Genomic DNA, 14,367 nt, shown 5'->3' with positions numbered 1-14,367 from the left:
CAGCATATAATACACAACAAACACTATACATCCACTGCACATGACCAAAAGAGTCACATATTTAATCTGAAACAATGACATGCGAGATCCATCGTCTGAGAACGTGACATTAAAGTTGTTGGCTAATGTCTCTGCGCTCACTTGTTTGTGTAAGAGTACAGAAGCTAAATGAGGTACAGACATCGTAATCCACTTTGATTTTCTCTAAACGCTCAGTTTAATTCGCAGGTGAGCAGAGGCCAGAGCAGAAAGCAGATCATCGGCGTCCTTCAGTGATAGTGAAGGAGATCCATCGAAAAAAAAAAAGGATTGATTCAAATGTACCACTTCGATTAGATTCTGATTCACAAGCTCTCCATTTGATTTAAGTGAATTTATTTTTAGCCCTGGTATACTGTTTAAATGTACTACCACCCCCTCAAGGTCAGAGATAAAAAATTTAAAAAAAGGTCAGAGATTAAAAAAAAATTTTAAAAAATTGGGCGCAATGGTGTAAAAACTGTAAGAAGCAAGCAAAAGAAAATATTTGGTCCCACTTTATATTAAGTGTCCTTAACTACTATGTACTTACATCAAAAAAAAAAAATACAATGTACTTACTGTATTTATAATGTATTTGAGAACACTTGTGGTGCTTTTGAGTTGAGGTTTGGTGGCATGGGTAGGTTTAAGGGTAGGTTAAGGTGTAAGGGATGGTCAACAGTGTATTTACAAGTGTAATTACAAAAGTTAATTACAGATGTAATTACATACATGTATTTAATCAAGCATAAGTACACAGTAAATACATTTATTTACACAATAAGTACATTGTAACAAACTATTAATTCTTATGTAAGTACATATTAGTTAAGGCCACTTAATATAAAGTGGGACCAAATATTTAAGTGTATTCATTTTTATTTACTATAACATATTTAACCTATAATACATATAATATTTACTCAGATTTAAACACAATACTGTGCAATACTTGCAAACTTAAAGTACTACTAAGTGTGCTTTCACACCTGCCTTATTTAGTTTGATTGAATCGCACTAGAGTTCGTTTTCCCTTTTGTTGCGGTTCATTTGGGCAGGTGTGAATGCAGCAATCCTACTCGAGTGTGCACCAAAAGCAGACCAAATAAGTGTACCGAGACCTGCTTGAAGAGGTGGTCTCGGTACGCTTTCAAACGAACCCTGGAGTGGTTCGTTTGTGGTAAGAATGTGATCCGTACTAAAAAGGTCCAACCGCAAAGAGTACTGCGCCTTTTGGACTAATCCAGCTGCCGTAGACCAATGCGCTGTACATTATGGGATATGGAGGAAAAAATTTTGTTAACAGAGCTTTACCAACAGAAAGAGGGGAAAACATTATCTTATGGATCGTTGGTAATATTTCCACAAGATGACCATGTCGCAGTTTAGCTAAATTAATTCAAGACTCCTCCTGAAGTGACGAGCGATGCATTAAACACTGTTTTCCAGCCGCAGCCGCGCTTCATTCTCGAAATGTGTAGTTTGTTTAAAGCAGGCATACAATCAGTCAGCGCAGTCGTCCCTCCAGAGTAAAAACCACATTTTGTGTCTGCCAGTTTTGTTTACTTGCGTGAGTTCCTTGGCATTTTCCCGCACGTGAATTCTAACCAGTTAATAAGCAGTTTAGCAAATATGTTCAACAACATCTGGCCAATGAGAGATGTGGATTTTGTCAGATGACTGCATTTTGGTTCGTTTCAACTGGTTCGGACCAAAGCCAGCAGTGTGGTGTGAAAATGACCCAAAGACGGCAGAAAATGCAACAATGTATCATTTGTTGCCCTTGGTCCGGACCAAATGAAGCAAACTACAGATGTGAAAGCACCCTAAATAAGCAGTGGTGGAAAGAGTACTGAAAAGTCATACTCATGTAAAAGTACCATTACTTCCCTAAAAATGTAGTGCGAGAACAAGTATCTGTTGTAAATATTAGTAGTATCAGTAAAAAGTAAACCTTTGAAAAGGACTCAAGAGTTGTGAGTATTACGCTGTAAAAAGCTGAAGCGTTTACATCTCATGTGTGGCTGTGTGTAATTGTAACATTCTGTAGTGCATTTACTTATTGCCCAACAGGCACACAAGACAATTATACTAGGTTAGATTTAGGTTGTGATGTCGGGTGACCAAAATTTAGGTCTAGCCAGCGTCTAAGGACAACATTATTTTTCAATGACGTTAATATTTGGTTGATTTTAGGTTGTTTTAGAAAGTGACCAAAATCCAAGTGGAGCCAACATCTTAAACCAACGTCATATTGATGTCAAATACTGATATTTGTTCGTCAGAATCCAGCGTCATAGTGGTAACGTCCCCACTAGAGGATGACATTTTTTTCCTGCAGTGACCCATGGGATCCCGCGGGATGGGAGTCATCTTTGCTTTTAATCAAGAGATTGGGAAAGTTCAGGATAAAATAGTTAATGAAAGCAGATGAGAGCGGGAATCAAACAATAGGAAGATGAAAGAAAAATGCACCACCATTTTGTGGTTTTCTTTTAAAGGGTCAAATTCTGAAGTCCACCTCAGATTTTTTTCAAAATATGCATGATAATGGGCGTGGAGCTCTGCGAGCAAAGGGCAGGAGTGGGCGTGGCCAGCAGAGGAGAATTAGGGGAGCGAACAACTGTTGTCAGTTAGCTCACAAAATGAGACCCAAACCGTGAGGAGACGCATAATTTTATAGTTTACAAAGTTAAAATGCAAAGAAATAAACAGTAATTTATTGGCCTGCAACATTTGTAATTCAAAATTTCATATACAGATAACCACAATTTATATTATTATAAAGATAATAGTGTTTATACAAACACTATAAATGAGGACTTCTCCCTCAATCCCCGGGTCTGAATGCAAACTCAGTGCAGCAGGTGTCTTGCCCTGTCTATTTTAACCATTAGCACTGCTGGTAATCTAGAGGATTTAGGCGAACACAGCAGCACGGCGATGTGTCTAAATGTGAACAAACTCCTGATAAAAGACAATTCTGCTCTTCCGATAAAACTGCTTGCAGCACACAGCTTTGCTGTATCAGCCCTGACAGCATCATGGGGAAAAACATGCAACAAACCTCGTGGATCATGAAACAAACACATACATACCCTTCATGAACAGCTAAATACTGCGTGCCGTGGATACGTATCTCACAGCTTGGCACTGGCAGGTCTTGCCTTCGGAAAGTACATGCAGTCATGAATAATTAAGCAGCCGGCTCTTCTCATAGGATAAGAAAACTCCGCTATGAATGAGAAACCGACGTGTCATCTTTTCACTTGCAGTTTTGTACTACATCGCCAACTTTGATAAAAAAACATTTTAAACCAGGAAGCTGGAATTAGCTGACAAAAGCTCAAAACTATCCAGTTTTACCCACAATTAAAGCTAACAGGTGCTAACATTGTCTTAACTGATGCTCAGCACACACAAATCTGTTAAAATCTCAAAAAGGGTGCTCGAATACAATGTAATGCAATAAAAAACGAACCACACGACCCAGAAGCCATCAGTGCTGGAGCAAACACCTGCAGAAAAATTGATGTGGTGAAAAAATTATTTGCAGCGCAAAGTCAGAGGTAATGACATGTCCATTAAATTAACAGAAGAAGAAGAAGTGAAAGAAGTTCATGAGAAAATGACAATGAAAAAAAGTTTTAAAATTGAACAGGAGGACTAATAATTCTAACTCCAACTTCTGACTTCATATAATTCTGTATATTTATAATCAGTTGACTCACGGATTTAAGGATTGATATTGAATTGATCACTTGCAAGTGTTTATTTTTTTTTTTTACCAGCCCTATAACATAAGTCATGTATTTCACTAGTCAATGGACGTTTACGGTTAACATCATTATGCACCATCTGCCTCAGTAACCCTGCGTCATGTTTAGCTGGGAAATCGTATTGCTCTGCACTGATGGGAAATGGCAGGAGCGTTAAAGAGATCTAAATGACAGTGAGAAGAACAGGACCGAAAGCAGAGAGGAGGTGGATTTGGGGTCACAGAGGTCAGCAACTCCTCGTCTCAGGGCCAAATTAGTTTAGCGGCAACTATGGAAACCAAGACCCTCTCAGTGGACACTTGCTGGGTCAGTCTGAGAAAAGCTTGTATCGCTGGTAAGGGGGTTGGGAAGGAATCTCAGTCGTTTCAGGATCTAATATAAATCAACGTCTTTTAATGGGATAGTTCAACCAAAAATAAACATTTACTCACCCTGCAAGATTTAGGTGACGTTTTCTTCAGTGGAGCATTGAAGAAGATTTTTAGCTGAAACTGGGGTCCTTGGCGATTTAGAAGTCAATGTCTAAAGACACTTTTAGAGTCAAAACAACATACAGGCAAAACAAATTTAATCCTTCTGGTTTCTAATGATACACTGAGGTCTTATAAAGCAAATAATCAGTCTGTGCAAAAAACATAAGTTCACTTAAGGACATATCGTCACCTTAGAATTATTAGGTTCTATCTGACATTTTTGTCAAAATTAAGTTGACATTCTTATTAAATGACAACTTATTTACATTATGGGATGTTTTTTTTAAAAGTTGTGTACATTTTAGGACTTGTTATTTAAAAAAACAAATGTTACGCGCATACTGTCTGCTATGGAACGCAAAACTTTTGAAGCTCAATATCTCAAAATTATTCAGAACACATATACCTTATAATCCCAAGGAGACGATTTTTATAAGTTAAGTAGATTTTTTTAAATGGCATTTTTGTTTTGAAAATGTGAACATTATATTGACAGTTCAAAGTACAAATTAAGGCTATGCGATTAATTAAAAGTGATTTTCATGCACATTTTGTCAGTAAAGCCAGTTCTTCAGCGCATGCTTTCATTCATTCATATTCTTTTTGGCTTAGTCCCTTTATTAATCTGGGGTCACCACAGAGGAACGAACCGTCAACTTATCCAGCATACGTATTACGCAGCGGATACCCTTCCAGCTGCAACCCATCACTGGGAAACATCCATACACACTCATTCACACACATACACTACGGACAATTTAGCCTCCCAATTCACCTGTAACTGTCAACTCAGGGAGAACATGCAAACACAGAAACGCCAACTGACCCAGTCGGGGCTTGAACCAGCGACCTTCTTACTGTGAGGCGAACATGCTACCCACTGCGCCACCGTTTGATGACAACAATATTGAGAAAATAAATCAGTGATAATGACATCTGTTTGTCTAGCTTCTCAATGTACTATGGCTTTGTGTACTACAGTACATGTTTGAAATAATGTTTTGACTCCAAACTCACTTTACAACTTCAGTTAACTGTGTGAAATAATGTAATTAGTTAAGGTTATTGCAACCCAATCAGAAATTTTGGCCGTAATTTTCACACACAAATATATATTAGACCTCACATTGTGTCAATCTTATTGACAACCTACCACCAAAACATTTATCGGTTTTAAAAAATTTGTATCAGGTTAGATCTTTTTAGTTTTTAGCTTTCGAAAATGTGTTTTGAGAGGGGTTTTGATATTCATCACCTTGGAATTATAAGTTTCTATCTGCGTTTTAAATAATTTTGAGATATTGAGCTTCAAAGTGTTGCATTCCATATAGCAAACAGTATGTGTGTAACATTTTTGCTTTAAATAAAAGTCTTAAAATGTAAACAATTTGCAAAAAAACATCCTTTAATGTAAATAAGTTGTCATTTAATAAAAATATTGTATGTCAATAACATAATTTTGACAAAAATGTCAGATAGAACCTCATAATTCCAAAATCCAAAAGAAACTAATTCACTTCACTCGACACACAAAGCCCTTTATAATAAGCAAAGTATGGAATATAAAGACATGGCCTACAAAGAGCAATTGTGGCAGGTGATTTCGAAACAGCCAGGATGGTAGGTACTGATTTCAAAATAACTGAGGTTACTGAGGTTAACATTAATATGCATTGGACTCGCTGTGCAAGTAAAATGCAGACGAAAATTCTGACTTCAGTGCGCAAAGACCTTTACTCTGAATCACAGTAAGCAGTTAAATCTTCTGTTCATTATGAAACACTGTGGAGATTGGTTTCTACTTTGTGAGTATTTCAGCAAGATTTACTACTGATCACACAACTGCAGCTTTGCTCAATCGTATTTGCTTTTTTTGTGTGTGTGATTAAGTTTTTATTGATTTTTATGTGTGAGTGGTCACAGCATCTTTACAATTTTCTTTCAATAAACAAAACAAGATCCACTCCTCAACCCCCCGCCCCCGCAAAAAAAAAAAAAAAAAACACCCACCCCACCCCCCAGCGGTGCCAAAGTCCGTGCCATGCCACAATAGCATTGCAATCAAGACAAATAACAGAAAAAAATTATAATAAAATCTATAAACACAGTCATACACTAATCGTATTTGCTTTTTGATTTTGATGAATCGCCAGCCCTATACTCAGTAATTTTTACAAAAATTTAAAATCTGACAAAAAAACAACAAATTTGCAGAAAGTCACGATAGAACCGAAGCCACCAAACTTACTGCAATAAATTATTAATAAATACCCCTAATTATCAATGACAGTATTAATAACAGTTGATGCGCTACAAATTAGCTTTAAATTTAGGTGATTCGTTTGCAAAAAATTGACAGTTTTTGCATCTCATTTAAAATGATTTAAAATAATGGCGTAAACAATGTTTTCATGCACAGTTAGAAAAATGTGAAATACGGTATGCAAATTTAACATTAATTTAAAAATTGCAGTTATACAACTAAATGTAACCTATTAATTTCTTCAAAAAAAAAAAAAAACACAATCTCAAGGCAATTCGGAGTTTCTTGATTTAGTGGCTAATTCGTATGAATTTGTACGATCACATTTGTACAATTTAGTACGATTTGCTCATCACCCAATGACGGTTGGGTTTAGACGTGAGGTTGGGTGTCATGTCATTCATTTTCTTGTCGGCTTAGTCCCTTTATTAATCTGGGGTCGCCACAGCGGAATCAACCAACTTATCCAGCAAGTTTTTACGCAGCGGATGCCCTTCCAGCCGCAACCCATCTCTGGGAAACATCCACACACACATTCACTCATACACTACGGACAATTTAGCCTACCCAATTCACCTGTACCGCATGTCTTTGGACTGTGGGGGAAACCGGAGCACCTGGAGGAAACCCACGCGAAGGCAGGGAGAACATGCAAACTCCACACAGAAATGCCAACTGAGCCGAGGTTCGAACCAGCGACACAGCAACCTTCTTGCTGTAAAGCGACAACACTACCTACTGCCCCACTGCCTCGCCCCTTGGGTGTCATGTCTCCCTTTTAAAATCGTACATTTTCGAACGACTTAACTTGTATGAATTTGTACAGATTAGCCACTAAACTGACAAAATGTAAAATAGTTACGTTTCCTCGTGAGATCAGGGTGAAAAAAACTTTTAGCACCTCTGATTGCATTTAAGTGGCACTAAAACCTGCTTTCTGAAATGTGTCATTTTTTGCACCGATATTTTAATTTATACAACCTTTAATGTATCATTAGGAGCAACGGGAATTAGTTTTGTTTCGTCTACATGTTTTGTTTTGTTTTTTACTCTCAATGTACAGATAAGCTAGATAGCTACATTTTAATCATTACCAAAAACCACAATTTCAGCTACGAAAAAAGTCTAGCTTATTTTTAAAAATCTTATTCAATAAAATTGTGAAAAGCAACCAAAAGAAAACATACATCCTACATCTTGGATGGCCTAAAATCAACAGGTATCCCTTTAACAACATCCACTTCTGTGAATGTTTGTTTTGTTTGTGTTAAGATCACTGTGTAAGCCACATGTCTGTTCTCAGATCAGTGTAAGCTCTCAGCTGGGTTGTGTAAGAACAGTCTGTGTGTTTTGAGACAGATAAGATGTTTCTGTACTAAGTAACACTTTCATGCTGATTAAAGTGTCTGGGCAAACACGTCGGCTTTAAAAGTCTGTAAGCTGCAAATCTGTAATTAAAAGAAAAAATCATTTAAAGTTGGAAAGAGGTAGATTCAGGAACAAACATCATGATGAATGTAAAATTAAGACTATTTCAGTTTAATTTGATACTGATTTTTGCAAAATTGATAAAACAGTCACCAAATGTGTCTGGTGTAGGTTATGTTATTGCTGTTTATTTAGAGATGTTGTAGATTATATTCTGAGCATACTAAGTAATTGTGATAATTTCATATCCTTCATAGAGGAATGTGAAAACAAGTGAAAACCATTTAAATGTTATTGACATTTATTTTTTTAAGAACTTTTTTTTGTGTGTTTTGCACAGTAAAGGAAATATTTTCACTAATGTATAATTTTTTAGAAAAAATTTTATGTACTTTTTTGATTTGCACAGTAAAATAACCCATACTGTGTGATTTTATTTCAGGCTAGATGACAAATAAAGTAATTATTTCAAAGGGGTATGATGATTTTCTATAGGCACTTTATATACCCTTTGATTGTGTTATGCGTTTTGCAATATACAGTTTTTATAATATAAGATTATTACTATTATTATTATATTATAATCGTTTTTTTTATTCTTCCCAATATAGCATATATGTTTTGATGGTATAATCAAAAGCTAATTATTCTGCAGCTATCCCCATCAGATATAATAAATTACTTTTGTACATTTGTACAGTAATGTAAAAAAAAAAAAAAAAAATCGCTTTACTTGTGTAAAAAAAAAAAAAACCAAGTTATTTTGTGGTTTAGAAACAAATCTAAAAAAAAAGAGTGAGAGAGAGAGAGAATATGAGTATGGCAATAAATGCAAATATTAAATTGGAACTTTCAGGTAAAATAACTACGAGCATAATAAAACAATCATATGTTAGCCACTCCATTCATCAGCAATGTTACTCACCTCAAAATGATCAAAAATGGCTTTTTAAAGTTTTGTTTCTATGGCCACTAATATTAGTGTCCACAAGTGACAGTGCATCCGAAAAGTATTCATAGCGCTTCACTTTTTCCACATTTGTATCAGTTACAGCTTTTATATAATAGATTAAATTCTTTTATCTCCTCAAAATTCTACACACAAAAGCCCATAATGACAAAGTGGAAAAAAAGAGTTTTTAAAATTGTTGCAAATTTATTAAAAATAAAATTTGCAGTGAAGCTCTAAATTGTGCTCAGGTACATTCTGTTTCCACTGATCATTCTTGAGATGTTTCAGCAGCTTAACTGGAGTTCTGTAGTCAATTCAGTTGATTGGACATGATTTGAAAAGGCAGACACCTGTCTAAATAAGGTGCCAGGGTTGACAGTGCATGTCAAAGCACAAACTACGCATGAAGACAAAGGAATTGTCTGTAGACCTCCGAGACAGGATTGTCTCAAGGCACAAGGCTGGGGAATATTACAGAAAAATTTCTGCTGCAGGAAGACGTTTTGAACCACCAGGACTCTTCTTAGAGCTGGCCGGCCATCTAAGCTGGGTAAAGGGGGGGGAAAGGGCCGTAGTCAGGGAGGTGATCAATAACCTGATGGTCACTCTGTCTAAGGTCAAGCGTTCTTCTGTGGAGAGAGCAATCATCTGTGCAGCAATCCACCAATCAGGCCTGTATGGTAAAGTGGCCAGACGAAAGCCACTCCCCGCCTTAAATTTGCCAAAATGCATCTGAAGGACTCTCAGACCATAAGAAACAAAATACTCTGGTCTGATGATACTAAAATTGAACTCTTTGTAGTGAATGCCAGGCGTTACGTTTGGCGAAAACCAGGCACCGCTAATAACCAGGCTAACACCATCCCTACAGTGAAGCAGGGTGGTTGCAGCATCATGTTGTGGGGACGTTTTTCAGCAGCAGGAACTGGAAAACTAGTCAGGAGAGAGGGAAAGATGAATGCAGCAAAGTACAGAGACATCCTGAATGAAAACCTGCTTCAGAGTTTTCTTGACATCAGACTGGGGCGATGGTTCATCTTCCAACAGGACAATGACCCAAAGCACACTGCCAAAATATCAATGAAGTGGCTTCACAACAACTCTGTGAATGTCTTTGAGTGTCCAGCCAGAGCCCTATTGAATCCTATTGAACATCTCTGGAGAGATCTGAAAATGGCTGTACACTGTCGCTTTCCATCCAACCTGATAGAGCTTGAGAGGTACTACAAAGAGGAATGGGCAAACATTCCCAAAGACAGGTGTGCCACACTTGTGGCATCATATTCAAAAAGACTTGAGACAGTAATTGCTGCTAAAGGTGCATCAACAAAGTATTGAGCAAAGGCTGTGAATACTCATGTACATGTGATTTTTCAGATTTTATATGTTTAATAAATTTGCAACAATTTAAAAAACTTTTTTTTTCACATTGTCATGATAGAGTATTGTGTGTAGAATTTTGATAAAATAAATGCATTTAATCCATTTTGCAATAGGGTATATGCCGAGCTAGTGCTGTTCCCATGCTGATACACTTCCGGTGACCTGTTATTGTGAGCTTTTTCTCATTTTATACGGTTCCTTATACAGCATCAATGTTGTAATGTCATTAAAATACATTCAGTTAAATAAACTTTAGCATTTATTTAGTTACTCAAGCGTAAAACGAGACAAAAAGCTGTTTACTCGCACGCGCTCGTCAGAATCGGCAGGCTAACGCAGAAGCTCCATTGAATATACTGGGGAAAAATAAATGCTCATATAATAAAGATATGGCGGAGGAAAGGTAATTTAATGCAGTGCTTCTTGTACAATCTGAGACCCACTTTAAATCGGATATTACTCAGCTAGTGGAGATCGCTGATTTTTAAAGAAAACAGACTTTAAATGCACTGGATTTTGCATTGCCATTTAATTCGCCGGAAGCGCTTAACCCAGTTTAATGGCAAATTAAAAGTCCTATTAGCATGCTTTGGCATATACCCCATAAGGCTGTAACATAAAAGAATGTGGCAAAGTGAAGCGCTATGAATACTTTCCGGATGCACTGTAGGTCCATGCTACCAGTTGAAATAATAATAAGCATTATTAATGTGTTTTTATATTTTATTTTGGAACAAGGGTGAAATAATATAATCAATGGAAAAAATTCACTTTTAAAACTAAAATCATGATGAAATATATTATTATTATTATTGTTTAACAGCTGACATGCACTTTTCAGAGCATTATACACCCTCTTCACTTTATTTGCACAAAATGCTTCTCCATTTTTGCTACGCCGCCTTGCTACACCCACAATGCCAAACAAGCGCACACATGGACAGACACACAAACACCTCATTCCTTTTGCCCATTCATTAATATGTTCCGCTTGAACGAATATTTGGGATGAAGGTCTGATCAAAGCGACATTGAGGGAGTTGGAGCAGCAAAGTGGTTTTTGGGAAGGAGGGGGAGAAGAGTTTAGGGGGACGAGGGGCCCCACAAGGGTTAAGAATGGGTGGGCCACACTAATGGATCGGAGTTGGACACGCGGTGGGGGTTGAGGGTCGAGGTCATGCAGATAACAGGAATTTGGAATGACTCAAAGAGCTCTCATGCGATTGGCCGATTCGTACGAGAAAATCCCCATGAATGCTCTGCTCCACATTCTGCTCTTAAAAACACACACTCATATGCACAAACAAGATATGCAACTTACTAAAGACAAAACGTCACAACTTAGAGGATATATTTCAAATTATATATATATATATATATATATATATATATATATATATATATATATATATATATATATATATAAAATTTTATTTATTATATATATATAACATTTTTTATATTTCTAATATTTATATATATATATATATATATATATATATATATATATATATATATATATATATATATATATATATATATAATTTTATTTGTTATATATATATAACATTTTTTATATTTCTAATATATATATATATATATATATATATATATATATATTTATATATATATATATATAATTTTATTTATTATATATATATATATAACATTTTTTATATTTCTAATATTTATATATATATATATATATATATATATATATATATATATATATATATATATATATATATAATTTTATTTGTTATATATATAACATTTTTTATATTTCTAATATTTATTTATATATATATATATATATATATATATATATATATATATATATATTATATAATTTTATTTATATATTTATAATTATATATTATATATAATATAATTAGAAATTAGAAATTATATTTCTAATATTTATATATATATATATATATATATATATATATATATATTTATATATATATATATATATATATATATATATATATAAAATTTTATTTATTATATATATATAACATTTTTTATATTTCTAATATTTATATATATATATATATATATATATATATATATATATATATAATTTTATTTATATATTTATAATTATATATTATATATAATATAATTATAAATTAGAAATTATATTTCTAATATTTATATATATATATATATATATATATATATATATATATATATATATATATATATATATAATTAATTTAAAATTACTTAAGTAATTTTACTTTTAAATCAAATTTAAAAGATATCCTCTAAGTTGTGACAACTTGTGTATTGTAAGTTGCATATTTTGCATATTTTGCATATTTTGTCTTACCCAGGATTAAGAGTATGGGACTGATGTCCGTTTAGCCATTGTTTTGGATGGTTTGTGCCTGTTTTCCATTCTGCTGACAAAAGTTAGATTTATTGATGTATATTACAATATAATCTTTAAGCTTTGTGGTTGCTAGAACTCCAGATATGCACTTTGAGACACCGTATCATTCATGATTATTGGACAAGTTGTACTGAACAGAGGTGTCAAGTTTATCTACAGGCAAAGTAAGTTCCACCCAAAAACTGAACAAACAGACCTAAATCACATCATTAAGGTCTTCAGGAGCATTTAATAATTATTGCAACTAAATTCTGCAGATATAGGCTTTGACTTAATATCCAAGGTTTGGCCACTGTCCTGCTAAATTTAGCTTCAACCAGCTTCAACACCTGAAGTTCTGAGTGAGTCCCATGACCTTGATAAGCTGTCTCAGTTTAATTAGGGTAGGAGCTAAACTCTGCAGGATAGTGGCCCTCCAGGAACAAGGAGAGACACCCTGGGGTTAAGGGCTAATTCAATTCCTAAGCCCTAGTATGATCAATGGTAAAACTTTAATAAGGTAAAATATTAAAACTTGTCTCTCTTTCTACAGGAATATTCTGTTCCGGATCATCTGATTTGTGTGCATCTTCTCCATGTCAGAATGGGGCAACATGCGTGGATACAATGGACGACTATGTGTGTTTGTGTTCGCGGGAAGGAGTGCGGTACATGGGGAGGGACTGTGAGGAGCTGTACAATGCTTGTATGTTTGCTGAATGTGAAGGGTGTGAGAGTGAACTTGGCACTGACCACTACACCTGTCCAGAGGACAAAGACGAGTGCAAAAGTGGCCCATGTGTTGGTCCCCACTCTGAGTGTGTAAATGAGCAGAATGGCTACAAATGCCTGTGCCCACCTGGTTTCGGGGGAGAAGACTGCAGTCACCGAATCACAGACTGCATTGATGAACCCTGCCTCAACAATGGCACCTGTAGACGGATAGTGGATGGATTTGAATGCGCCTGTTCTGATGGATTTCGAGGCGAGACCTGTGAAGAAGACCTAGATGAGTGTGATTCACATCCCTGTCAGAATGGTGCAATCTGTTTGGATGGGGTCAACAAGTATCAGTGCTTTTGTGTACCTGGATACCAAGGACACAACTGTGAGATTGACATCAATGAGTGTGCATCCCGACCTTGTTGGAACAATGGAACCTGTATTAATGGGAAAGACCGATATCTGTGTGATTGCCTACTGGGATATACAGGTAATTGAAGTGCAAAACATCTCACATCTCACATCTATACATTCAATAGTTTTAAGCAGAGGTTTCCATACTTGGTTCTGGAGGGCCTGTGTCCTGATTAGTTTAGTTCCAACTTCCTTTAATACACCTCCCTGGAAGTTTCTAGTATACCTAAAAAGAGCTTGATTAGCTGGTTCTGGTGTGTTTAATTGGGGTTGGAACTAAAATATGCAGGACACCAGCCCTCCAGAACTTAGTGTGGACACCCCTGGTTTAAAGTGAGAATGACTAATCCTGCTCCTGACAGACCAAGGTCCTGCAGAGTTTAGATCCAACACACCTGACCTGGAAGCTTCAAGCTAAAGAAAGGCCCTAATTGGCTGGTTCAGGTGTGTTTAATTGTTGCTTTAACTCAACTCTGCATGACTCCGAGTTCATCTCAATCCGCTCCCTTGTTTAGTAGTCTGGGCACCGATCAATGAGCTATTTTCATGTT

General features: G+C 35.5%; 1 protein-coding gene and 1 long non-coding RNA gene across 2 annotated transcripts in view; both read left to right on the top strand.

The window, feature by feature from the left end:
* Positions 1-14,367, top strand: part of crb2a (crumbs cell polarity complex component 2a) — a 35,475-nt gene that overhangs the window by 14,140 nt on the left and 6,968 nt on the right. Inside the window, 1 exon segment of the mRNA NM_001045299.1 lies at positions 13,233-13,892. Within this exon segment, the coding sequence (NP_001038764.1) occupies positions 13,233-13,892 (660 nt within the window).
* Positions 533-9,214, top strand: LOC147838753 (uncharacterized). The gene is made up of 3 exons (XR_015520002.1): positions 533-4,506; positions 5,693-8,289; positions 8,576-9,214. It is a non-coding gene; the product is annotated as an uncharacterized LOC147838753 (long non-coding RNA).

This window comes from Danio rerio, chromosome 21, assembly GCF_052040795.2.
Source record: "Danio rerio strain M-AB ecotype USA chromosome 21, GRCz13ab, whole genome shotgun sequence".
Lineage (NCBI taxonomy): Eukaryota > Metazoa > Chordata > Actinopteri > Cypriniformes > Danionidae > Danio > Danio rerio.
Note: the sequence above shows the minus strand (reverse complement) of the source record. Positions and strands in the feature narration are given on the sequence as shown.